The sequence below is a fragment of the Trachypithecus francoisi genome, unplaced genomic scaffold (assembly GCF_009764315.1).
Source record: "Trachypithecus francoisi isolate TF-2019V2 unplaced genomic scaffold, Tfra_2.0 Lachesis_group5, whole genome shotgun sequence".
Lineage (NCBI taxonomy): Eukaryota > Metazoa > Chordata > Mammalia > Primates > Cercopithecidae > Trachypithecus > Trachypithecus francoisi.
This window is the reverse complement of record NW_022681470.1, coordinates 89377420-89404972: the sequence shown is the minus strand read 5'-3', so window position 1 is coordinate 89404972 and position 27553 is coordinate 89377420. Positions and strand designations below refer to the sequence as shown.

Sequence of the window (27553 nt, the reverse complement as noted above, 5' to 3'; positions counted from 1 at the left end):
AGAAAGCTCTTCCACAAAAATACTTCATGGACCGTAACATCAGGGAGAAAATCACTAATGGCAACAGGAAAGGCTTAGAAAGCACTCAAATGAAATGCATTTGCATTTCAGAAAAAAATGCATTTATAGGCCTTCTTAAGCTAACATCTAATTTTGTTCTCAACATAATTTAAAAAATGAAATGTAAAATCATCTTAGGCAGGAATTTCTCACCTGCTCTCCTCCCCTAAAGTCACTGATACCCCAACAAAAGGTACCTACAACACTGCTTCATTTCCTCACTTCCCTCTAGCTTTCTTCCAAGATCCACCATACATGTGGCATCCTCTCTACTCCTAGCAACTCTTTCCATCATGCAAACATCTCCTAAAATTCTACACCTTCTACAGAGACCTCCCAGTTTACCTGAAGAGAACTGCTGGCTTCCTCAGCCCTCTGTATTTAGACACCAAATCCTGACTGCCCAGACACATCTCTGATAGCAGGAAGACTCTCTCCTCTTTCCCTTGCCATTGTTTTCCTGTATTTGGAACAGTTTTCTATTGTTTCACCCTCTTCTGAGTGAAGGGGTAAGTGTGGAAAAGGGGGACTTGTATGTGTCACTAGAGAGCCCCGGTGGTGCCAGGCAGTTGAAAATCCAAGTGAGGACGAACCTGGTTATTCCATTGGGTTAGGGCAGTGCTCACAGAGCCTAGCTACATTTTAGAATCACCTGGGAGTTTTTGAAACATATTCACGCATGGGCCTCATCCCAGACCATTTAAATCACAATCCAGGAAGTGGAGCCTGGTCATTATATTTTTCAAAAGCTCCCAGACATTTCTAAAAACCACTTGGTAGGGGAAGTCAGCTATCTCTGCTTAGTCAACAGGCTGAGAAGTATGGACATCCCTCTGTCCAGAAACAAAAGTCCACATATAGGCTGGGCACGGTGGCTCACGCCTGTAATCCCAGCACTTTGGGAGGCCGAGGTGGGCGGATCACGAGGTCAGGAGATCGAGACCATCCTGGCTAACACGGTGAAACTCTGTCTCTACTAAAAATACAAAAATTTAGCTGGGCATGGTGGTGGGGGCCTGTCATCCCAGCTGCTCTGGAGGCTGAGGCAGAAGAATGGTGTGAACCCGGGCGGTGAAGGTTGCAGTGAGCTGAGACCGTGCCATTGCACTCCAGCCTGGGCGACAGAGTGAGACTCCATCTCAAAAAAAAAAAAAAAAAAAAATCCACCTATAGGCCATACAGGAGGCCATGCTTCTGAAGCAGAGAAAGCTGGATTTGGGCAGCGGCAGAGAAGCTTTTGAGTGAAAACATCCACCACGGTGGTCACATGGCCCTGGAGACACTAGGCCTGGATACTAACCTACAACAACAGGTAAAGTTGAACTTCTCCAAAAACGCTGGTCTAACTTTAATAACTGGCTAGTGCATATGCTCCAGGCAAATGATGCAAAGGAAAGACAAATGGGTCGGTAGCAAAAGTAGGACTTAAATTTCTTTTCATTAATATTTATTAGTGCCTGTTAACAGCAACACAGATGTCCAAGGGCATAGAGGCCAAGGAGGAGAGGGGAGACATCTGGAAGGCAGTCTGTAGCCCAAGGGCAGAATCTTTGGGGGCATTTAGGAAGCTACTTTCTTCACTAGGTGTCCAGTGACCATGGCACAACCCTGGGGGCAGAGAAAGTTACAGACCCAAAGGGCATCACAGCAGGGGGGACATGCTGGGGCCTGCAGTCCAATAAAAGGCCAAAAATCTGGCTCTGGTAAGGACAGAGGTTCCTGAAGACCTGCTCTGCCTTTAGTTAGCGGTCTGGGTAGCCTGGTCTGGCATGCAACTAACTACCCATTACCAAAAGGAAGGACCTAGAGCATATGAACCAAGAAAATGATGCTATACTGTTTAATCTCTACTTATCTAAGCATAATGTCTGTAATTTTGTATCTCCTCAATTCAAATTTTGCTTGGCTTGTTTCCTTTTGAAAAATCCTGATGTTGTAGGGTCTGAACCGAGCAAAAAGACAGTCATTCCCAGTTAGACCAGGAGAACACTCCCAGGGACCAGGTCTGGGGGTGGCAGATCTGACTGGTGGAAAATAGCAGAGAGGGAAACCAATGGAGGCTGTGACTGTTGACTGCTTTGGGGGAGGGAGCAGAACAGTGAGAGATGTGAACATTTAGCTTCCACTTATGTGTTGAAATTATCATTGAGCCAAAAGGGAAAACAAAAGTAAAAGGATAAAGAGCCAAGGAAGAAAGATGGATTGATGTAGGTACGGTCCATTCAAACACAAATCTCTAATACCTTTTCTGTGGAATGGGCAAGAGCAGTGTCTTGTTAATTTCTAATGTCCTCCATGGCATCCAGCACAGAGCCCTGCATTTCTGTGCTTTATATTTGTCAAATGAATGGCAAAAGGCTCCCTTAAAGTCCTGCTCCAATGACTCACAACCCTTAGTGTCTGAAGTTCTTATCTCTATCTTTCCTAAACCACTCCTCTTGCAGTTTCATCCCTAATTTGCAGGGGGACATGAGTCAGAGGGCAGCAGAAGGGACCAGATTTTTACCTTCATTTATACTTTTACTGCTCCAGGGTAAATAATCCCAGTCATCGCCAATTCCTTAAGCAATTCCAGGTGCTATCTCCCAATTCTCTAATCACAAAATTCTTGGCTCAAGTGAGTTTTAAAAGTTTCAATCGTCCATCTAGTTATAATGATCCCACCAACCCAGACAGGATGGACGAGCATCTGTTAACATGCCAGACAGCTTCTCTCTATCCAATATGGACCATCCCTGCTATAGTACAAGGAAAGGAATCCAAGGTTCCCAGGCCCCTCCTACCGAAGAATCCTCTCGAACTCATCTCGATCCCGTTGCACCTGAACAGCCAGAGCATGCTCCTTGAAAGCCACCTGTTCGAGCCGACTTTTCCGCAGCTCGGCCTCTGTTTCCATCTTCTTCTGCGCATTTTCCTTTTCCTTTCTGCGCCACTCTCTGTCTGCAACCTCCTGGTTGCGCTTGGCCCGCAAGGCATCCTGGGAAAATTGGCAGGGGACCAGTGAAGGCACAACATAGCTGGAAGTACAGACCAAGTGCCTTTAAGAAGACACCTACTTACAGACTCTGACAGTCTGCTTTGAAAAGCACCATGAATTTCTCTGGCAGCTAGTTATTCTAGGAAAGGATAAATGGAATACTGTCATCAAACTTTTGGGTTAGAAGATAACCTGAGGGGTCATCTTGTCCTTCCAACCCACTCATCCCAGTTCTTTCCCTGTACCTCAGACATCTCCAGGCAGTCTTGAAATCACTTCTAATTTCAAAAACTGCTAATGATAGAGATACCACAGTTTCCCCTGGTGACACATTTCACTGGTTGGTTAAGGTTGAAAGTTTTTCTTTATGGAGCAGTGAAAAACTTTCTCTTGAACCTTAAGCACATGCTGCACTGCCCAATCCCTGCTGACACAGGCCCTGGGAGCAGGCCCACCCTTTCCTTCTCAGACTACTGAAGTCTAGGTAACTTGCATCCTTTCCTCCACATCTCCACCCTCGAGGCCATTCTACAGGCTGTCAAAGGGATAGATAGGCAAGGGAATGGGAAAAGTAGAGGGAAGTCAAGACTAAGCAGGTACCTGTTCTGCCTGGTAATCTTGGGCCTTCTCCTGCATGGCCCTCAGGCGGGCAATCTCCTTCTCTTTCTCCCTCCGGATTCTCTCCTGCTCAGCCTCAAACTCTGCTTCTCGAGCCTGCCAGAAGGAAAGATCTTGTAGAACAATTGCCATTGCCCAGCCTTGCAGAGTGAAACAAAACCCCTACAACAGACTTTCCAATATCCCCCCTACCACTTCCTGACTCCTTTTAAAATAGGACAAAATGAGGCCAGGCACCATGACTCATGCCTATAATCCCAGCACTTTGGGAGGCTGAGGCAGGAGGACTGCTTGAGCCCCAGTTCAAGACCAGCCTAGGCCACAGAGAAAAACTCTGTCTGTACTAGAAATCTAAAAATTAGCCAGGCATGGTGGCATGTGCCTATAGTCCCAGCTACTCGGGAAGCTGAGGTAGGAGGATTGCTTGAACCTAGGAAGTCGAGGATGCAGTGAATCATAATTGCATTACTGCATTCCCCTGGGCAACAGAGCAAGACCTTGTCTCAAAATAAATAAATAAATAAATAAGGTAAAATGAATTTAGCAATGCATGAACATAAAAACAATTAACATTTATAAAATGCTTTATTGTTTACAAAACACTGTCCTATGTGTCATCCTGGAGAGCCCTCACAACATTTCATGAGACAGATATTATAGATGAGGAAACTGATGGTCAGAAAGATCAAGGGTCTTGCCCAAGATTGCACAGGAAGTAAACTACCTAACAGGATTTGAACACAGGTACCCTGACCCTGGCTTTCACACTCCTTCCACTATGTCATAGACAATTTTCAAGTTGCAAGGCTACTGGGCCAAGAAACAACAGTGGTTTTTTGCCTGGCTTGTAAAGTACAGCAGGTGGAGGTTATCTCATTAGTGCCTGGGCAAAGAGCCAACCACGCTTTGGGCAGTCCCACAGTGGTTACCAGATACGTAAAGAATGAACCATCAAAATTAGCTCCCTTTCCACCTCTCTGAAAAAACACACATATCCTTAAAAGCTTCCCAAGCCCAGCTTCCCAACAGCCATTTTTAAGCAATCATAAGATGAATGGTGCAGGTTGGAGGGAAATGTGACCTTAATAAAGAATCCTCCCAGCCCGACATGGTGGCTCACACCTGTAATCCCAGCACTTTGGGAGGCTGAGGCAGGCAGATCACGAGGTAAAGAGATCAAACCAGTTGGGGCCAACATGGTGAAACTGCGTCTCTACTAAAAATACAAAATTGGCTGAGCATGGTGGCGCATGTCTGTAGTCCCAGCTACTCCAGAGACTGAGGCAGGAGAATCGCTTGAAGTGGGAGGCAGAGGTTGCAGGGAACGGAGATGGCGCCACTGCACTCCAGCCTACTGACAGAGCAAGACTCCATCTAAAAAAAAAAAAAACCTTCCTTGGCCCTCATTTTACCTGACCAGACTACTGTGAAGCCCAGTGAGTTGTCCTTGTAAAGTTGTACAGGGCTGTTGCCAAGCTGCTTCCTCTGTCCACCCTGCCCTAGATAGCAGGACAGGGAACTCTGGGTGTTTCTACAACAAATCTCTGCTTTTAGCTCTGCAGGGGCAGCCCTGGCTGCAAGAATAAATACCACCATGAAGTCGATAAGGGCTTGTGATATACGTAGATACTTACGGTGGACTGTGGACATGCCCAAGTGCCTGATCCTGTGGCCAGTCTCCCGCCTCTCCCAGCTACACCTTTCCATGATAAAGACAAGATATACTCCTCTCTTGCTTAGAAATTCATGGCGACTCCTTATCATTCCACCCTTCCAGTTCCACTCAAGGCCCAAGACACCCCAACAACTGCTCTTAGGTCTCCATCTCACCACCCTCATTTCTTATTATGTCCACTATAAACTCTCTGCTGCAGCCAGAAAATATGTGCACTAACTCCTACACAGAATTAGCTCATTATCCCCACCTTCATCCACTTGGGAAAACAGTGGTTGAGTTCCAATGGTATAGCATTATTATAGGTAATTTCAGCCTAAGTCTGACTGGACACATATTGAAGGATCCAGTATATTTTGAATCATCAATGACTATTTCACAGGACTATTGTAAAGATTAAAAGAGATAACACATGTTAGCACAGAGCCCATGCACAGACTAGGTGCTCACTAAATGATAGTTATGTGGTTGTTATTATGTAGGAATCATCTATGTCCCCAACCCTGCATTCTCACTCTATTGCTTGCATACAGTGTCCCCAGCATCCAATAAGAATACTAAAGCCAATAAGTGAGCTTAGCTGAGCTTCATTTTCTGTGGTTGTCTTCAGAACATATAGGTGTACCAAATATGCCATTCGAATTATACTCACACCCTCCCCTTGGCCTTCTTTAAAAATCACTACTATAGAGGAGCATAGAGAAGTACAATGTGTTTCTGTCATCATGGAATTTCAAAACTAGCAGGGCAGACAAGACCAACACATGAAGAATATAATAACTTTCCTGCCACTTTGAGTACTTCCCCCTCTTTTTATATAAATCCACGTTCACTTTATCTAAACCACTCTTAAAAGCCTTCTTCTACTCTCCAAACCCCATAGATCCCAATCATTTTATTACTCAACTTTGCCCCAGAATGAACTGACACATTCATGAGCTACATTCATCTGTAACTGTTGGTATGGTTCTCTCCTCCACTGTGCATTTGCTCTGTCTTATAGGTTCCTTGCTGGGAGACAGGGGAAGACTATTTTCTGAGTCTAGCACCCAATACAGGATGCCCAATATAGGCATTTGCACAAGAAATTTATGTAACCTCTGACTCATGATTACCAGGGGTATAATTATGCAAGTCATGACAAAAAACCTACTTTCACCAATGGTTTTAGTTTTCTTTTCTGCCTGCACATGGCCCTCATCCCAACTTCTAATCAAAGGTGTTAATGAGGATAAAGCTAATTTAGGCGTCCTTTCTAAGCTGTCTCTGTTAATAAACAAGTGGCCTGGCTAAGATGAAGAGACAAAGAAGCCAGGCTTTTGAACTAAGGATGTGCATCGTAGAATGAAGGTGCGGCTGCCTTCCACTGAAGTTCCCTCAGTTCTCGGCCCTCCTCTCCCTGTGACAGACATTCCATTCCTAGCCAAAGATCCCAGAAACCTAGTCCCTACCATCTTCTTCTTGGTGAACTCCATCACCATCTGGTCCGCCAGCTTCTCCTGAGCCAGCAGCTCTGCTTTCTGTTTCTGGTTTTCATCATTGATGCGCTTAATCTCAGCTTGCATCTTCAGTTTTTGCTGCTGCCTTTGTTCCATGTCCTGCCAGCAAAAGAAAGAGAGCCTCAGAGTACAAAGAGGTAAGACGAGAAGCCACTGGCATCCAGAGATAGAGAGACACAGATGGGGGGGCGGGGGCGGGGGACAAATGCATTGCCTGCGGTCTAGCGTCCACAACCATCCTTTGTTAAAGCTGTTTTTTCAAGGGTCATCAATGAATTTGGTCTTCAACCAAATGGCCTCTTTACAGTCTTCATCCAACTTGACTTTGTGGCAGCCCCTGATGCTATTGATCTCTATATTTTCAGGAAGCAGAAGCTCTTAAAGTTCCATGGAATTGCCTCTCACATGTTTTGCTAAATCCCACCCCTGTGGCTTTGCTCATGGTGCTTCCTCCTGCCTTCAATTTCCCTCTCCCATTTAAACCCAACTTTCACTCTCCAGTCAATAGTGACGACTGAAATAATACCTATTGCCCTAACTGAGTACTTTCTATTTCTTGAGCACCGTACACAGACTATCTCTAAATATGTCCTATTTATGACCTAAATATGTCCAAAAATCCTAAAAGGTAGGCCTCATTATCTCTCTTGCTCCAATAAAGAAAGTGCGGCCCAGCATTGAAGTGACTTCCCCACCGGCCACACAGCTTATAATCTCTAGAGCTAAAATTTTGAAACCTGTTCTGTGTAAATTAAAGTATCAACCTTCTCTGGAAATCTTGCTTGATTGCCTCAACTTTCAGTTCTCTCTCCATTTCTAAATTCCCTCTGCACTTAAGGTGGCGCCACACCTCTTATAAGGTGATCATACACTGCCTTGCAGGTCCCCACTCATTTCATATGTGTTCGCTCTGCCCCAGTTACAGGACAAGGGACCTTGTATCATAAATCCTCTCTTCCCCAAAAACATGTAGCCCAATGCAAGGAAAATAGCAAATATTCGATAACCCATTGCTAAATGAGGCAGGGAAGGTAGGACCAAAGTGAGAGGCATGTAAGAAAAAAAAAAAAGTTCTTAGACGCACAGAAACATTTGACGGAGATCAGAGTACTAATGTGAACAAGGTCCTTTTTAAGGAAGGATCCCCCTGCCTTTCCCAGCCCTGAGCCTTCAATGTCTCTCAATGATAATACCACTTCTGAGCCAAGCACATTCTCAGGTGCAGAGGGGCATTGGAATTAGGGGAAACAGCTGGCCCCCCAATCACCTCCAATCAATCTCAGACTCCTTAAGTTCTTCTATTGATTAACTCACCCCACCTCCCACACTATTTCCAGCTCCCTCCGTTTCTCCAAAGACTAAATCCCTCCCTGGCCTTCCAGCTCTTCCTCAGCCCAGCTGCTGCCCTGATTCGTCCAACCAAGGTAACTCTCCCTGTGTGTCTTCCTCTAGAGCTGGCTCTCTGCCAGCTTGGCTCACTGCCCAGTTCAGGGCTCCTTCCTTCAGGAAGCCTTCCGAACCAGAGCGGTATGGCAACTGGCTGCCTCTGAGGTCCATGTGGTGCATGAGTCACAGACATTCCCTCTCTCTCACCATACTCATTTCTTTGCACACTCCACTTCTCCCTTTCTGCTTCTCCAACTCTCACACTCCCTTTCCCCCTTCTCCCCTTCTTCCTTTCCTTTCTAACTGCTTCTCACTGATTTTAGGCCTGCTGTTTGTATCCCAGACATCATTTAATCTCACTGGCCCTCAAAGCTAAAAATGCTGTTGATTTCTGATGTATGACATACATGCAATTATGTATTTATTTACTTCTTTCCCTATTTATTTACTTTTTGGATTGTTGTTTTTGTTGGTTCATTTCATTTCCAAGACGACAAAGGACTTTCCCTGTTTCTTTTGAAGCTTTTCCAAAGCAACCCCAGATAAACTCCCTTCACTCTTTTCCCGTTTGCTAGCAAGGTGGGGAACGTTGCCCTTAGTACCACCATGAGATGATACAGTAGGTCTAAAGCTGGGAAGGCACAGGTTTCTACGCTAAAATTGCCCAATAATACTTCCTGGAGACTCAAGGAGTGCCTGTTGGAAGGACATTAAAAGGATAATGACACAACATCAACGTAATGGTGCTGACTCATGGACTCCTAGAACTTCCTCAGTTAGTCCACCAATTCCCACTCCCCACATCTAGTTGGATTTTCCCGCCCTCACTTCTCGCCCACTACCCTGCATATTTGCCCCATAACTTTCCTTCTTGGCCCTTTCCCATTCTCTCTCCCCTGAGCCAGGAAATGGAGTAACTTGGCCAGGTCTCTCATTGTCTTCACTCTGCTATTCTCCTTCTCATGCAGTTCACAGGGCTGTGTGCCCCTTCGGTTTCCCCAGCTACTCAGGTGATCTTCATTCCTCTTCTCTAGTAGCTCCTCACACTGCAGGTGTGGTGAGAAGGCTTCATAATTACAAATCTGCCCACCTGCAGGACTCTTCACGTCCCCCTGTCACTCACCACCATCAAATGCACTAGCTGATGACAACTTGACAATTCATAAACACAGGGGAGGGAGAGAATCGTAAAAGAATATGTGTTCCACGAGTGAAATGGCACCATGAGGAGGCAATCAAACAAATTCAGAATGTGAGATATTCTTAAAGGCAACTGGCCTAGCTGCTTCAAAATATCAGTGTTATAAAAATGAATGAAGAGGGCCGGGCGCGGTGGCTCAAGCCTGTAATTCCAGCACTTTGGGAGGCTGAGACGGGTGGATCACGAGGTCAGGAGATCGAGACCATCCTGGCTAACCCAGTGAAACCCTGTCTCTACTAAAAAATACAAAAAACTAGCCGGGTGAGGTGGTGGGCGCCTGTAGTCCCAGTACTCGGGAGGCTGAGGCAGGAGAATGGCGTGAACCTGGGAGGCGGAGCTTGCAGTGAGCTGAGATCAGGCCACTGCACTCCCGCCTGGGCGACAGAGCGAGACTCTGTCTCAAAAAACAAAAAAAAAAAGAACGAAGAAATGAATGAATGAATGAATGGAGGAACTCTTCTAGATCAAAACAAACTAAAGAGACTCAACGATTTGCAAGGTTTGCAATATGCAAACCTTGATTAACATCTAGTTTGGAAACAAGAAAGCCAGAAAAACGTATTTGGAACAATTGGGGAATGTGAATGTGGATTAACTATTAAATGACATTATGGAATCACTGAATTCAAGTTTTTTATGGAGGAGGTGATAATGGTATTGTTGTCATGTAAGAGAGTGTCCCTGTTCTTTAGAGCTGCAAGCTGAAGAGTTTAGTGGCAGAGTGTCAAGATATCTGCAACTTACTTTCAAATAGTTTAACAATAAAAAATAAATATATATATATATATATACACACACACACACACATACCTAGAAAGAAACAAGCAACTAAGGTAAATGATTAGCAATCATTAAATCTAGGTGAAGAGTTTATGGGTGTGATACAATTTTTTCAACTTTTCTGTCTGTGTGTACAAAATTTTCAAAATAAAAAATTGAGGAAAAAAAAAATTATCCAAGTGCCTGCCATGTCCCTCACTGTGCTAGAGGGTTTTATACATTGTTACACCCCAGAAAAGGCACATAGAAGAGGACATTTTAAGTCTTCTTAGTTTGGGCAGGTATGTCATCATTTCTTTTGCAATAAATATGCCTACTAATTTTATTTGGACTAACAGGAAGAAAAGGTTTGGCTTCACAACACAATTAATGACAATGGGATGCTATGTACTTTGAGTGAAGTAACAGCAGGGAGACTGGAACTCAGATATTGCTACTGTTCATCTACAAAGTATATAATATCCCTAGGTGATTGAGGGAAGACCATAAAACATCCCTGTTTACACTTGTGCAAGGCATGCAGCCATATATTTCCTTTATGTGTCTATTCACAATGATTTGTCAGTCTTGGACCCTAAGTCCCTGGAAGGAAGGGACAATATTTATCCAAATCACTGCTCATCCCCCAGCATGACACCATGGTGAAATAAATATTTAACATGGCAATAAAAAGTTGATGGTGATGATGTTGTGAAATGAGCATGTGCCTGGCAGAAAACCATTCAACACCCTGAAACCCCAGAGTCTTGACGGGTTTTGTTGCTGCTAGTGGTGAAATGTGGCATTGTCTGTCTGGCCTGTTACCTTTAGATCTTCCTCTTGGAGCTGTTCCATATACTCCAGCATCTGCTCCTTCTCCTGCTCCCGCTGCTCAGCAAGTAGTGATCGCTCCTCCTGGTTCTTTTCCATCTGTTCCACAATTTGCCGCCTTCCTCTTGGAGAGAACAGTGCCACAGTGTCTTAGAAACCCAGGGTCCACGTCTCCCAGAGTCCAACCTCCATCTAAACAACCCCCAAAGTGGGTGGTGTCACAGAAACAATTGACAAGTGCCCCCTAAACATCGATATGCTTCATGAGCCCAGACCAAAGTCCTTCACTCAGGAAGGACCTCAAGGGTTGGCCTCCTTTCTCCTGAGCTCCTGGTTCCAGGGCTCACTTTTCCTGAGATTCTCCTTCTTTATTTGTTTGCCCAAGAGGGGCACCCCACTTGATAAAACACTTTCTACCTTCCAGTATATAAAGAGTTTCTGAAATCCTACCACCTCCCAAATCTTCCCAGAGTAATCATAGGAAGCTAGCTGAATAGTAAAAAGCCAAACAAACAAACAAAAAACAAACAACAACAGCAACAAAAAACCCAGGGTCTATAAGCAGTGTTGCCAGTGATTCCCTATGTGTTAATGGGATGTCAATAAACTTGGAAGCATAGACCCCATGACATATGCGTAAAGGCTGGAAGAATGGGAGAAGACACAGATTAGGATGAGGATCGAGGGAAAAGAGTATGAGAGCCACATTCAGATGGAGTGCTCAAATTGCTTCATGACTCCAGATGAAGTAAACAGGAGTAGAGAGTAAAAGGGTTACATGAAAACAAGTTTGGGCTCAATATAAGGACCAGCTCAAATCATTACTGTTGCCTAATAAGACACAGATTTTTCCTTTCCTGGAGCTGTTTATGCAGAAGATGGACAGCCACTTAGCCACTAAATAACCTTTTACTGGGAACCTACTATAGTACACCAGGTACCTACCAGAAGTACAGAGGTGAATGTACCAGGTATAGTATACCAGGTACGGAGATGAATGGTTCCAGAGAATAGGATACAGTTGGGGAGATAAAACTGCCATTCAGTGGTACAAGGATTATTTATAGAGGTAATTCATGTATTGAATGGTTGGCGTTCTAAATCTAGGACACTATTATTCTATAATTTACTTGCTCTGGGACTTGTCCTTTTCAGCACAAAATGAAGGGGAGACTGAATTGATTCATCCTAACATGAATTAAGCACCTATTACAGGCCAAACACTGTGCTAGGCTCAGAAGCTACAGAAATGGATACGATAGGACCTGTCCCCAATGAGCATAGCATCTAGGAGGGTCAGAGAGCCACAGCACAAGAGTGGGGTGCTGGAGTATAAACACAGAGTGATGGGCGCAGAGAAGGGAGCCACTAAGCCTGCCTGGTGACATGAGGGAGGTGACAGCAAAGCTATGTATAAAGGGAAGGAGAGAGCATTTTCCAAGAGGAAAAGGAGAGGAGGGTATTCAAAAAAAGAGAAAACAACAAAAAATTAAGAACTTGTGACATAGCCTGGCATGTGGGGGGCCTGGGAAAAAGCAGAGAGTAGATGGCAGATAGGGGTAAGAAATGAGATTGCAGCCAGACTGTGAAGTGCCTCCCAGGATTTGAGAAATAAGCTTTTAAAAGTTCTGTGATTCCGGCCAGGCTCACGCCTGTAATCCCAGCACTTTGGGAGGCTGAGGCCGGCTGATCACTTGAGGTCAGAAGTTTGAGACCAGCCTGGGCAACATGGTGAAACCCCATCTCTACTAAATGCAAAAATTAGCTGGGTGTTGTCGTGCGTGCCTGTAATCCCAGCTACTTGGGAGGCTGAAGTAGAAGAATCGTTTGAACCCAGGAGGTGAAGGTTACAGTGAGCCAAGATTATTCCACTACACTCCAGCCTGGGCGACAGAGTGAGACTCCCTCTCAAAAAAAAAAAAAAGTTCTGTGATTCTGTGTATCACTTAGTAAAGTTTTAAGATAAGTAAATGACAATAATGACCATTTCGCATTTTTTCCCTCTTTGCTAGGCTACGTGGACCTAAAGATACATGGAAATAGCTTAGAGAGGGAGATGCCAAAACCACATCTTTACCTAATTCTTTCCTCCCTCCTCTTCCTGTCCAGTTCCTCCTGCCTTTGAATGGATTTCTGCCGCTCCACTTCCATCATCTGATCCAACCGCTTCTCCTCTGTGTCCAGTTCTTTTTGGATCTGCTGCTTCTCCAGGATTTGGGCATCCCGGATGGCATGGCACTTAGCATTGAGGATAATCTGGAGAGTGGAGATTAAACTGTGGCACTAGGCCTAGGGATGTGTAAGTTCAAGGGGAAGAAATGGGAACAGAATGCTATACTGCTGAGCATGCCGGAGGTGTGCATGACTGCTCACAAGTCCAGGGAAATAAGAATGTTCTTATATTTACCTTTCCCCTGAATATAGTTGAGCTCAAAAATTTACTGGCCTCCTGCTAGGTGCCAGGGTCTGTGAAAAGAGGGACCTGGAATAGCACCTTTCAGGGAGCTACATCGTAGGGTTTTGGTGGTAATGGGTCACCCTTTGGAAATATGATGAAAGCAGTAGGCCCTCTCCTCCATAAAATTCACTTACAGATATACACACAAAATTTCTATAAAACTTCAGAGGTCCATTGTTCCACTTAAGAGACCCATGAACTCCAGGTTGGACCCCTTGTTCTCCTCAAGGGAGCTAAAACACTCTTGCAGAGGCCAGGCCACAAGATTTTTAAGCTGGAAGAGCCCAACATGACACAAAAGGGATGAACAGCCATGGGCCCATCAATAAGAACCCAAAAGTAAAACCTTTAGAAAATTAAAGGAGGCAAATGTAGAGAAGATTTACCTGAGAGACAGAAATCAGAGGTGCAGGGATTGGGGAACCAGCACTTTTCATTTGGTAAGGAAATGAACCACATACAAATGAGTTACAACAGAATTTAAATGAGCCTCTGGTCTTTATGTTCTCAGCCAAAGGAAGAGCTTTGGGTACTCCAAAAGCATCCAATTGCCTCGACCACCATATGTGGCCAGAACTGAACTAACAGGATGAAAATAAAAGTAGCACTTCACATTTAATTTACCAATCCACAGCCCACAAAGCCTCTCCCGTCTATTAGCTTATTTCATCTTGCCAATGATTCCACAAAGCAGTTTTACCACCTTCAAGTTACAAATGAAGAAAGTGAGGCTCAGGGAGGGCAAGTGACTTGCCCAAGGTCACACAGCAAGCAGGTGGCAGAGCCAGTCCTCACTGTGATCACTGCAACTACCACAGCAGGTGCAGCTCTCCTGCTGCCCCTCCCCTGCCCACACCCCAACCAGTCCCTGACCTTGTCCAGTGTGGGAATAAGAGGAGGGAGGCAGGATGGCAGTGAGTGCTCAGAGGGAAGGGAGAGATGAAGAGCCCACCTTGCTCATGTCCTTGAGCTCCTCCTCCTGCTCCATCCGCAGCTTGTTGGCTCTCTGCAGGAGGTTCTGGGCTCGTTCCTTGGCTACCTCCTCCAGGTCACTGAGCTTCTTGTTGTTGTTGCACACCATCTCCTTCTGTTTCATGATCTTCTTTCGTGTCATCACTGCATCCTAAGGGAGACCAGTCTGGCTCAGTGGGGGATTATTTCATGCGCTCTGTGCCCTGGGCACTAGCCTGGCTATCACAGGTGACCCAGTACAATTTTGCCTCGGCCAGTGATGACATCAGAACCAAGAAGTTCCACAGCCTGGCTTCATTCTCAGTTCTCCCCTTGGCCCCAGTTGCTCCCACCTCTCATCTCAGGTATTGCTCTTTGGTCTCCTTTCTGCAATATTTTTTAAGTACGTAATTTGTGCCTCATTTCAGGGACCCCTAATGAGAGTTCCTCAGTACATTTTGATTCTGCGACCCATCTGCAGAGGCAAAGCCTTAGGGAGGTTAACTACCATGATGGCTTCCTTCTCCTTCTTGAAGGCCTGGTCCCTGGCCTCAAGTTCTTCTCTGGTCAGGACATGGGATGCCCATTTGATTCGCTCAAACTCCTCAGGGCTGATGATTAGGGATTCCCCGGAGGGATACTCTGTGGGAACACTGATACAAGAATGAACAGATTTAGGGAGGTGAGAGGGAAAGTTCTTGGCACCACATTTTAGGCTTCTCTGCTCTCTTCCCCTCTCCCCATCATGCCAGTGGACTTCTCCAGTAGCAGAAGAGACGGCAAGTGTGCCATGAGTCCACTGGGGAGTAGAGGTTCCAAGGTGGGGGTCAGGTAGCACTGCAGGCTAAAAAGAGACATTTTAAGTCCTTTTTCTATAAGGTCCAACTCATATGTTACCTTCTCTGTGCAGCTGAGACCCACCCCCCGTCATGTCCACATGTGCCCACTCTGCCCCCCCCACCCACCAAGATCCAATAGATCACCTCCTCCTCTGAGCCCCTACTGCACTCTGTTCTTACTGCCTGTATCACAGAAAATCATGCAGGCTCTGTTTCCTTTATGAGCTCCTTCAGGACACAAACTCTGTCTTAACCACATTGGTAGCCTAGTCTCTGGCACAGCGCTTGGCACAGAGTGAGAATTCAAAACAAAGCTGTTGAATTAAACTTTAAAAACAGATTATTCCTCAAGGATGACATAAAAAGGACAAGAGGACGCCAGACAAGGTTGATATAGATGCTAGTTAGAAACCTAAGCTTCCCTGCCTATCCAGCCTAGAAAGAAGCTTTGAACCCTAAATATTAATTAAAATCTATGATCAACAATAGCCAGAGACATGTCTATAGACCTCTCCTTTCTAGCTATCCAACGCATTCAACAAACCAATTGCTAATTATAATGATTACAAGCAAATGACATACATTAAAGATGGGGGAGGGAGTAGTTGGGGAGGTGGGAAGAAAGCTGCTTCTGGGTGAGGCAGGTACATGCCAATAAGACAGATGGTCTGAGACAGGAAGTGAAACCTCATCTAATAAAACTAGTGTGTGTGTGTTGGGGGAGGGTGGTCCAGGTGATGGACAGAATGAGTGAGTGGATTTGCAGCTTAGCCAAGATCTTGTGTTTCACGAAGCAGCGTGGCCCTAAACAGCCTAGGATCTGGAGTGACCAGCAGTGATCTGAATCTAAGACAGCAGTTCATACTACTTTCAGCAGCCCTGAAAAATAACCAGCCACTTGTCCTCTGATGTGTTTTCAGGACTAGATGGCTCCAAGAAGGAGCCCTTCCTCCGGCTCCAGGAGTGGCTGCAGGGCTCTAGCCACATCTGGCCATTTGATGCCAGGGCTGACCAGACATGGTCAGTAAGGGACTGCAGTCCAACACACCTCCTGGGGTGTGTACCAGATGTGCCTCCCCAGCTGTGACACAGGTAGCATTTTCTGGGAATTAGGGTTTTAGTAGGTGGAGCCAGGGCAGGGAGAACAGTTGTAAAGGGTGAAGCACTAACACAAGAGCTAAACCACCGAGCAGTGTTGGCTCATGGCACATGGTTGAGCTAGGCCTAAGCCCCACAGGAGGGGCTCAAGCCTGGGGGCAGCTCTAGTCAGGAAGTGGGGCTGAGCTAATCCCAAAGGAAACCAAGGAGCTCCTGTGAATTTCCTCTTATGGCCTTGGAGTCTGGGAGGAAGCCAGGGGCTAATGAGGCATCTGGTCAGTTTCCCTTTGCTTCAGATTCTTAATGCAGCCGAAAGGAAGTGACTCATCTGGATCACTTCCCTTTAGGGAGGGCACTAATGGGGACTTAGGACTCACTAAGCACCTCCCCTCTACCAGTCCCTTAGCTCACACAGCCAGCCAGAAGTAAGGAAGGAGAATGAAGCTGAGAATAAAGGACAGTGGCAATAATAGATACAATGGGAGAAACAAGAGAGGCCAGAACGCAGAAGAAAGAAAGAACTATCAAACAAAAAGGGGAAAATGAATAGGAAAGAAGTGGGGATTGGACAGACAGAATGAAACCAGGTGGATTTATCTATCTCCCTGCAAAGATCCTTAGCAAAAGGATAGGGACTGGGCAAAGAAGGACAGGGGACTGTGTACTCACATGAGCTCTCGGACCATGTCCCGGGTGATGAGCTGGATGGTCTCTGGCTTTCGATCCAAGCCCAAAGCAGTGAGAGTTTTTTGAAGGGTATGCTTATCTCGGAGCAGCACAATGGGGCTGTCACTCTGGCCCTGGGCTGGGGACTATGAGTTCAGAAAGAATAGCTTAGAAGCTTGTCACCTGCACTTCCTGCTGGTCAGTCCTAACTTCAAGGATAGAGCAGCAGGATGCCGTATATCTGACCGTGGCTGGATGTTTTCTGTACTGACCAGCTTTTCTTTTCTTTTCTTTTCTTTTTTTTTGAGATGGAGTCTTGCTCTGTCACTCAGGCTAGAGTGCAGTGGTGCAATCTTGGCTCACTACAACCACCGCCTCCCGGGTTCAAGCAATTCTCCTACCTCAGTCTCCCGAGTAGCTGGGATTACAGACAACCACCACCACACCTAGCTAATTTTTGTGTTTTTAGAAGAGACGGGGTTTCTCCATGTTGGCCAGGCTGGTCTCAATCTCCTGACCTCAAGTGATCCGCCCACCTGGGCCTCCCAAATTGCTGGGATTACAGGCATGAGCCACCGTGCCAGGTCCTGACCAGCTTTTCGGAGAACAAGTCTCTTGTTCTTGTACAGATATTCTTTGCAGAACGGTAGGGATAGTAAGGAGTGGCGGTCACTAGTGTGTGTCTATACCTAGTCTAAAGTCATCAGGAATGAAAGCAAATTTCTGGTCTCTAGATTTTCCTCTCTCCATGAAAGGTTTTCCTTTATGAAAGAAGAAATAATTATCTCTCTAGGACCACACAGGGGGTTTGAAGCAATATAATTTGTTACAGACTCTTACAGTCTTTGACATTGTTATTTTAAATTCTTTCTTACAATTAAATTACTTTAACCCCCGCAAAAAGCCATATTGACGGAGATAGAAATCGCTAAATGACCTGCAGAGGCCTACCCTTAAGATCTATGGGTAGTTCTCTACCAGCTCATTGAGTTGGTGCTGAGGTCAGTGAGTTAGAATTCAGCAAGAACACAGACTGTGTTTTTTTGTTTTGTTTTGTTTTTGTTTTTCAAAATTCTCCGACCTGAAGGAATTAGATAACAAGAAAATGAAATCACCTGTTTCAGAAAATGTCTAAACACAGGAAAGGATGTGTCATTAATGCAGCCACTGTGATCCTGACCAGAGGCAGGGGGATGGCCCCGCTTGTCCTACCTCACTTTGCACTCACAGTCCCCTGTGTGCTGCTGCCACCTGGTGCCCATCTCTGCTTTCACGTGGGCACAACTCAGTCATGCCACAGGCCACTTCTGCCCTCTACTGCCTGTTGAGAGACTTCCTGAACTCTTACCCACCAGTGAGGCCAAAGAAACTAGACAAGGGACAAGCATTTTTCTGATAACCCCCTTTTGCCAGCCAGCATGACTGCTCCTGGAGAACTCAGCCAATTCCAAATCTCTCTTTGCTTTGACTAGAAAACTCCACATGTACCCACAACAACAGCAACAACAACACAAATGTCTGTAAGTGAAATTGCATTTCGGCCAGGTGGGGTGACTCACACCTGTAATGCCAGCACTTTGGGAGGTCGAGGCAAGCAGACTGCTTGAGCTTAGGAGTTCAAGACCAGCGTGGGGAACATGATGAAAGCTCATCTTTACAAAAAATACAAAAATTAGCCAGGCGTGGTGGTGGGCACCTGTAGTCCCAACTACTTGGGAGGCTGAGGTAGGAGAATCACTTGAGCCTGGGAAGCGGAGGTGGCAGTGAGCCAAGATTGTACCATTGCACTCCAGCCTGGGTGACAGGAGTGAAACCCTGTCTTAAAAAAAAATAAAAAATAAATGCATCTGTTGATCCTTTCTCTTACCAACAGGAAAACTGCTGCAGAGTGAGAGTCTTCTGAATGGATTAAGAAGCCTATCTTGATCCCTCTGGAGAGTCCTCTTCAATTCACAATGAAGATGTTGAAGAGCAGGAACAGACACCAACTCTCCTCTCCCCACCTTCCCCACTGGCAGAGGGATTCAGGTCACTACTGGTGTCTCTCTTTCCCTTTTCCCCTTCTCTTAAACTCTCACTGCCCTTCTCTCCATGTCTCATTCTCTTTTTCTCCTTCCCTCTCTTCCTTCTCACCTACTAAACTCCATGTGTCCCAAAATCAGTCAAAGCTCTATTATCTAGCTCTCTTTATCTAGACTAAAGGAGTTGTCAACCTTTTGGTCTAGACAACACTTGTAAATAAAGACCTGCTCATTTCCCAAAGCTAAATAATTGTTTTAGTTGAGCAACTGGGAAAGGAGGATGGTTTTGTGTTGTACTCTGATGGTATTATCCTTGGATGGAGGGGGAAGATGTTGCTCTTGTCTGCAAGCTTAGCCCATCAGCCCTCCAGCAGTTCCGTCACGGAGCTCAACTGCAACTATTGCACTCTCTGCAGCTGAGCCTTCCTTTTGACATTACAACAGATTTTAAACACTGTGAAGACATGAGAGACTGGGGTGGAAGAAGCCGGGTGTCCCTGTTGACATAGGCCCCACTAGATCCCAAAGCTCTGCAGCTCAGGTCTCAGAATTCCCCTTTGTCTTCGGTCTGAGAGTTACCTATGAGAGCAAGGTTACTCAGCAGAAGCTTTGCCCTGAGCTACATTTTTGGGCTTCTGCCTGCAGGTGGCATCGACTTGAAAGGACTTGTTGAGGATTACCTTGATATCTCCAAAGAGGCTCTCATCCACCTCAGAGCTCACGGCTTTGGTCCGATAGCGAGCCTTATTCCTTGACCTGTTGGAAGCGGCAGAAGAGGAGCTCAGGATGCCAGCTGTGCTTAGTGGCTGCAGGAAGAGGCAGAAAGTTTGGGTCATCAGTACTGAGTGGCATCCAGACCCTGAGCAGTCAACAATTCACCAGCCCATGCTGGGGGAGTGGGTGGGCATGTGAAAAAGAAACAGTTAGGGAAAGTGGCTGTGTAAACTCTGAACCATAGGGGACAAAGAGTAACAGATGGAGGGCATCCCCACAGAGCAGGGGGGTCCCTGAAAAAGAGAGCTCTGCACAAAGGAGCATTTCTGTAAAACAGTTGATCTCATAGAAGTAGAGAGTAGAATGGTGGTTACTAGAGGCTGAAGAGAGGAAGGGGAGGGGCATGGGGAGAGGTTGATCAATGAGTGCACAGTTACAGTTAGATAGGAGGAATAAGTTCTGGTGCTCTATTGCACAGAAAGACCACTATAGTTGATAATAATGTACTGTATATCTCAAAAGAGATACACAATATCTAGAGGAGAGGATTTTGAGAAATATAAATGTTATAAGATTAAATGAGATGGTAAGATCTAGTATTTGATAGCACAATAGAATGACTAGAGTTAATAATGCATATAATGTATATTACTATATATAAATGTATATTATATACATTTATACAATAATATATATTAATATACATGTATATAATAATGTATATTATTTATATTGTGTATATATATATATTTTTTTTTGAGACGGAGTCTCGCTCTGTCGCCCAGGCTGGAGTGCAGTGGCCAGATCTCAGCTCACTGCAAGCTCCGCCTCCCGGGTTTACGCCATTCTCCTGCCTCAGCCTCCCGAGTAGCTGGGACTACAGGCGCCCGCCACCTCGCCCGGCTAGTTTTTTGTATTTTTTTAGTAGAGACGGGGTTTCACTGTGTTAGCCAGGATTGTCTCGATCTCCTGACCTCGTGATCCGCCCGTCTCGGCCTCCCAAAGTGCTGGGATTACAGGCTTGAGCCACCGCGCCTGGCCTATATGTATATTTCAAACTAGCTAGAAGAGAGAATTTTGAGTGTTCTCACCACAAAGAAATGACAAGTGTTTTTTTTTTTTTTTTTTTTTTTTTTTTTGAGACGGAGTCTCGCTCTGTCGCCCAGGCCAGAGTGCAGTGGCCGGACCTCAGTTCACTGCAAGCTCCGCCTCCTGGGTTTACACCATTCTCCTGCCTCAGCCTCCCGAGTGGCTGGGACTACAGGCGCCCGCCACCTCGCCCGGCTAGTTTTTTGTATTTTTTTTTAGTAGAGACGGGGTTTCACTGTGTTAGCCAGGATGGTCTCGATCTCCTGACCTCGTGATCCGCCCGTCTCGGCCTCCCAAAGTGCTGGGATTACAGGCTTGAGCCACCGCGCCCGGCTGACAAGTGTTTTAGGTAATGGATATGCTAATTACCCTGATTTGATCATTATACAATGTATATACATGTATCAAAACATCACACTGTACCCCATAAATGTGTACAATCATTATGTGTCAATTAAAAACAAAACTGTTTTGTTTTTTGTGGTTTTTTAAAAAGCAATTCTATAGTCCTCGAAGCTGAAGGCCAAGTCGGCCACATAGTATGGAAGTAAAGATAAAAGAAGCGGGAATGGCAGGAGGAGAGAAGCAACAGTTTCTCATTATCAGACTAGTACCAGTTTCCCAAGAGGACAACCTCTCGTGGGGCAATTTGGACTTGCCTCCCCAGACATGCGCAGTGTCCCCTTTGCCTCCAATCTTTTCAGCTTGTGCTTCAAGTCTTCCTCACAAATGATACCACTGTTTGACCTCCTTCGTATCTCCACAATCTTACAAGGTTATGGTGGGAGCACAGGATATAAAGGATGGAAAAGCGCCTCACCCACTGCTTGGCATGTGGCTGATGCCCAATAAACTTGAGGCAGTGGTGAATGATAAATGATTACTAGCTACAATCAAGCAAGCCAGTTCATAATATCCACTATTTGGCTGTTTCTCTCCCAAGACCCTTTTAGTGTGCCTCAGTCATTTTTTAGCCCTCTACTAACTTCCTATTTTGGCAAATTCCCCATCTAATGAGTTGTGGGAGATAGTGCTCATCTCCAACTATAGAAGCTGAAAACATCAAATATTCACCTTCTCAGCCTGGCCAAGGGACCTAAGCTTACCCAATGAGATGGCCCTGGACTGGCAATGACTAGGGAACTAGTGAACCAAAAGGCAGAACAAGGAAAACCTTTCTGACCCAAACAGAACTGGCAGTCAGACCCAGTGTCTGGTCTGATATCAATACTGATAACGATACCAGCAGCAGCACCCTATGTACAGAGTTGGCAGTTTGGGGGGTACAACAGTGCATCAGGGTCCTTGCCAGACCAGTTCTAGGTTTTGATTGTGGTCTTGATTCCAGCTGCAGAACCTTCCTTTGTTCCTATTTTTGAGCTTTCCAAAATCCTCTTAACACATTCTCTTTTACTTAAATTGGAATTCTGGTTCTGTCGCTTGTAACTAAGAATCTGATTAACACAACCTCCATTCCCAAAGGACAGGCAGCTTCAGCTCAGTCCCAAGAGTAGACATCTATCTTTAAAAGGTAGTATCTACAAGGACTACTGGATGACTCCAGGCTAATGATAAAGCTGACTCAAACCTCACTTTGGAGGAGCCCATATGCCCCACATCTCTCTAAACTGGGTTACCTTGAAGGAATGGGCCAGACACATTGTGTCTCCCCAAGACTGGGAATCAGCAGCTGTCAAGGGAACAGGGTAGACAGGGAAATATACCATGCATTCCAGGTCACTAAGCCCTGGACAGTGTTCTGAAAGCTCTCTCTGATCTGTCATTACCAACCAGACACCCCAGTGTCTGTTACACCTGTATCAGGTTTTCACACTCAATTGGACAATTATTTTCCAGCTGTCTCTGTGCTGTACATTGAACACTGCTATATGTGCATTTCCCTCACTGCCTGGCACAGCCAGCAAAAGGCTTACATAGGAAGTCTCCCTCTACAGCCTCAGCCAGCCCCAATACAGTAGAGCAAAGAAGCTTGGATTTATTAAAAGGTAAAAATAGTAGCCCCAAGGATGTCTAATAACAGCCTCTGAAGGGTTATTATATGGTAGGTGGTGAGCTACGGCTCCCCTTTCCACCAAAAATAGAATAAGAGGAAATGAATAGAAACTTCAGTAGGTGGGATTGAGGCTAAGCATTTGGAATAACTGGAAAAGGTGGAAGGCTTTGGATCATGAGTTTTGTATGTAATTAAGGGAAAAGGCGCAGTGCCTGGCACATACTAGGAACAATATAGCAACGTGCATTTGATGAAGAAAGACGACCTCTCAAGGACAGGACTGCAGACCAGATTGAGATGGATACTTTTCTGGAATACGCCTGCCTGACTCCAAGTCACTCCACCATTCCATATTTTCCAGATCACGTATGTGGTCTCCACTGTGGATAATAACGTATGTGAAAGGGCTTTGGAATACAGATGGAAAGTATTATTGTTTTCCATTTGTTTTCCTGTCTCTTTTCAAGGACTCCAACAGGTTTTCCCTTGTGCTGAAGTGTCCACCAGACTGCAGGTTCCTCCAGGGCTGAGCCTGCATCTCCTGTTTCCTATGCCCTTGGTACCCATGTCAAGAGGAAGTCACAGCAAGGACTGCCTGAGCCAGAACAGAGGAAGAAAAACAGATGACCACAGAAAAGTGGCCACTGAGCAGGACAGTGGGAAGCTCTGAACTCTAGGGTTGGGTGGTTGAGAAAAACCTCATTTGGAAAATGCTGACTTTGAAGCCACAGCCTTACACCAGGGTTAGAATAAACAGTTTTGCCAAGGGTAACATGGATTACAAAGGTCACTGTGTAAACATACTAGAAAAACATGAAGAACCAAGCATAAATGTAAAGTTGGATCCCTCTGGGCCAGAGGCAATAGTGAAGAAGTTCTTTTAGGAGGTGACGGGCTGGTTTTCTTCTTTGCCTGACTAAATAAATATTGCCAAGAAGCTGAACTGTGCGTAAGGAGAAGCGTATCCAGTCCTGCTTATGGGGAGACAGCTCTTGAAGGGAAGGCAGCTGAGAAGGCAGGGGGTCTGGGGAAAATGAGGATTGGGGACAGATAAAGGTGCCAGCCCTGCTTTGATATTTTCGTCTTGGTGACTCAGCTGACTCCCCCTCTCTTCATAAGCCTTCCAACTCCTGGAGCACAAGAATTCAGCCACAGCTAGGAGCTCTATGAGAGACTCTGATGCAGAAAGATTTGCTGATCAAACAAATAATGATTTTGATTTACAGTCATTGATATAGGATGATCTCCATACCATGTTAAGTTGTAAAGAAAACAGACTGTAAGAAACACATAAGTCTGGGTGCCATGGCTCATGCCTGTAATCTCAGCATTTGGGGAAGCCAAGGCGGGTGGATCGAATGAACTCAGGAGTTCAAGACCAGCCTGGGCAACATGGCAAAACCCCACCTCTATAAAAAGTATGAAAATTAGCCAGGCGTGGTGGCATATACCTATAGTCCCAGCTACTTGGGAGGCTGAGGCGGAAGGATCGCTTGATCCCAGGAGGCAGAGGTTGCAGTGAGCCAAGGTTGAGCCACTGCACTCCAGCCTGGAGAGCAAGACATTGTCTCAAAAAAATAATATTAATAAAGAAAGAAAAAGAAATATAAGTATTCTTGGCCGGGCATGGTGGCTCATGCCTGTAATCCCAGTACTTTGGGAGGCCAAGGTGGGTGGATCACCTGAGGTCAGGAGTTCAAGACCAGCCTGTCCAACATGGTGAAACCCCCGTCTCTACAAAAAAATACAAAAATTAGCCAGGCATAGTGGCCCGTGCCTGTAATCCCAGCTACTCGGGAGGCTGAAATCCCAGCTACTTGGGAGGCTGAGAAAGGAGAATCGCTTGAACCCGGGAGGCAGAGGTTGCAGTGAGCCAAGATCACGCCACTGCCCTCCAGCCTAGTCGACTCCATCTCAAAAAGAAAAACAAATGTAGAAGTATTCTTGTAAAGATGTTTGAATGCCAGGTATGTGCCCAGAATGTATTACTGAAAGCATGTTCAAAAAAATGTTTAACAGTATGTCAGGTAAGCTTTACCATCTTAAGATGTTTCTTTATTGAATAATTTCCTGCAATGAGTAGACAGCTATTTTTATGACCAGAAAAAAAAACTATTTTTTTATTTGAAAACAAAGCATAGCAATGGGCCTGGTGCTCCAACTCTGAAAGCAAGAGAGTACAACCCTTAAAAAAAAGCAAAAAAACAAACAAACCAAAAAAACATAGCATTATATATTCTGGTATCCAGGATGTTTCACTCAAATCCAGCAAGACAAAGCTGGAATGGGGCTAGAATAGGTCAGTGTGGAGTTTCCCTGATGTAACTTCAACACCCATCAACTGAACAGGTTGACATGTTCAGGAAAGATATGTCTTTTCCTAGATGTCTTACCCATTCTGATCTAGTTCTTTTTTTGCACAGAGTCACCGCAGGCTGGCAAATTCAGGCTTCAAACTCTTGGTCTGGTTCTACTTCCCTTTCTGAAGACTTTGGTTACCAAGTAAGGGAGATTCCCATGAACCAGACCCCTTGCCTTTTACTCTGAGTGATCCACACAATTATCCTCTTTCTTCAAGTGGGACCAAGCTGGCCATCTGTAGGATGTCACCAGAAGATAACATCCCAGTCAGTACTGAGGTCTCCATCTCTCCTTCTGGAGGATTTTAATCATTATTTTTATAAGAGTTCTGGAAGTCTGCCTAATTGTGAGCCTCACCACCCCTACTATCTCTTCTCATGCCTTTAAATATTCTCCAAACCTATTGAGTAGCACCATATGTACACAAACACACACACCTGGCCTACCAGAGATCACTAACTTAGACCCACTGCTTCTCAAAGGTGTCCATATGCCCAGTCCTGTCCCAGGAATTTCAAAGGGGCTCAGTCAGTGAGTCAAACCCCTGCCCTGAGTGGCTCCTGGATGGGGAATCCCCAATCTGGGTGCTCTGAAGGCCACGAGTCTTGCCCAGGTGCAACTTATGACCTATGAGAGCTTGGAAATAGGAAATTTTTAAAAGAGGACAAAAGGGGAACTAACATTTACCATATGCCCTTAGACACCAGGCATGACAGTAGGTGCTCACATACATACATACGCTACTGGGTTTGTAAGGTGCTGAGAGAAGATGGGACACGGAATCAAATAGAATACATAAGTGAAAAGGGATGCCCCCCACCCCAAATACAACACTGCAGGGAGTCCTCGAAAGTCAGGAACTGCTCTTTGTTGAAGGCTTATTTAATAATTAACAAAACTCTTCTGAAGTCCACTGAGCCCCAGAAAAGCAATGCAGCCTCTGGGCCTGAAGTTTGTCCACAAGTATACCCAAGTAGCAACCTTTGCCACCTGTTGTGCCCCCAGACATTCTAGGTCAGTTCCAATAACCCAAGACTCCAACACTTATCCTCTGGGACCTCCCCTCTGGGACCAACACACTCAAGCCCAGGCATCCCCTTCATGGTTCCTCCCAGGCCATGTTGGCCTTCTCAACCTTCAGGATCCTGACAGTCCTCCCCATTCCAGTGAAACCCAGGCTGACAGGCCTGTGCCAGTCTCTCTTCCGGGCCTTGCAAACCTGAGACCCTCCTCACTCACTCACCCATTTATTCATTCATTCATTCATTCACTCATTCATTCACTGACAAATATTTATTGACTATCTACTGAGGGACATGAAGCCCTGCTAACAGGAGAAAAACCTGAGGCTCAGGCACAGTCACCTTGCTAGTTAGTGGCAAAACAGGTACCACGACCCATTATCTGGCCTCCTCACCAGTGTTTTTTCCCACACCACATCCACAGTCTTTAGTCCACTGAGGCTCCAGTCTGATGGCATCGGGGAGAGGGTTGGGACATCCCTTTCTCTCCAACTGCTCCGCTCAGCGCACTCCACATTTCCAGTCACTATCGACGCTATCCCTAATTCCCCTTCTGACCCCACCTCATGATCTCCCTTGCTTCTTCTAGAGGTGTTCTCCTTACTCCTGGGCCTTCCCGACCCTTAGACCCAACTCTGCCCTCCCCTAGGCCCCCACTTTCCCCACTCAGAGCCCCCACACAATTCAGGACACAAGAGGCCCCATCTGAGGTTCTCCCTCACCATGTCCTCAGCCACACGCCCTGACTCCGGACCTCTGTCGCCGCCCGGGCGCCTCCAAGGCCCTGGTGTTGACGCGTTACCGTGGCAACCACTAGCCCGCGTTCTTCGGCTCAGGCCCCGCCCCCGGCCCCGCCCCCTCCCACCTCCAGTGGGCAGTTGCGTTGTGCTGGTGGCGTAGGGAACAGGAGCCGGTCGCTCCAACCGTTGCAGCCCCGCGCTCCAGCCCAACCGCGGTTCTGAAGGATTGACCCGCCCTGGCGTGCCCTGCTCTGCACTTTGGCTTCGGCCAAACTTTTAGGTCAGAGCCCGAACTTAAAGAGCTTACCATGGGCCGAGGGAGTTCTAACTGTCAGCGGCCCGAAGAGCCTGGCCCAGGGTCACAGTTTTCCCCAGGGACTTCACCTAGGTTACTATGATTACCCTTGCCCCACTGCCCAGGAGGCGCCAAGCCAACCCCGGATGAGTGTAATCTGCAGAGAAGCCAGCAGGATCAGACCAAACTAGTTTCACAGCAGAAGAGAGTCTGGTCGGGTCAAGAAAGAACTTCCAGCCCTGAGGATGTCTCTGCAGTGTCAGAAGCAGTTTCTTAAAT

At 46.0% G+C, this 27553-nt stretch overlaps 1 protein-coding gene across 7 annotated transcripts in view; it reads right to left on the bottom strand.

Moving 5' to 3' along the window:
• The window catches only part of CFAP45 (cilia and flagella associated protein 45), a 28742-nt gene extending 1677 nt beyond the window's left edge, over positions 1 to 27065 (bottom strand). Inside the window, exons 1-10 of one of the 7 annotated variants that reach the window (XM_033195624.1) lie at positions 26962 to 27065; positions 19720 to 19845; positions 17022 to 17164; positions 14924 to 15068; positions 14417 to 14587; positions 13084 to 13262; positions 11001 to 11130; positions 6782 to 6928; positions 3638 to 3751; positions 2844 to 3037 (exon numbers count right to left, since the gene is read on the bottom strand). In XM_033195624.1, the coding sequence (XP_033051515.1) occupies positions 2844 to 3037; positions 3638 to 3751; positions 6782 to 6928; positions 11001 to 11130; positions 13084 to 13262; positions 14417 to 14587; positions 14924 to 15068; positions 17022 to 17164; positions 19720 to 19845; positions 26962 to 26964 (1352 nt within the window). In that variant the 5' untranslated portion in view covers positions 26965 to 27065. Of the gene's footprint in view, positions 1 to 2843; positions 3038 to 3637; positions 3752 to 6781; positions 6929 to 11000; positions 11131 to 13083; positions 13263 to 14416; positions 14588 to 14923; positions 15069 to 17021; positions 17165 to 19719; positions 19846 to 25249; positions 25448 to 26961 lie in introns of those variants that run through there. The other 6 variants (XM_033195631.1, XM_033195629.1, XM_033195625.1 and 3 more) reach the window with 6 other exon arrangements.
• Positions 27066 to 27553: the final 488 nt, after the last annotated feature.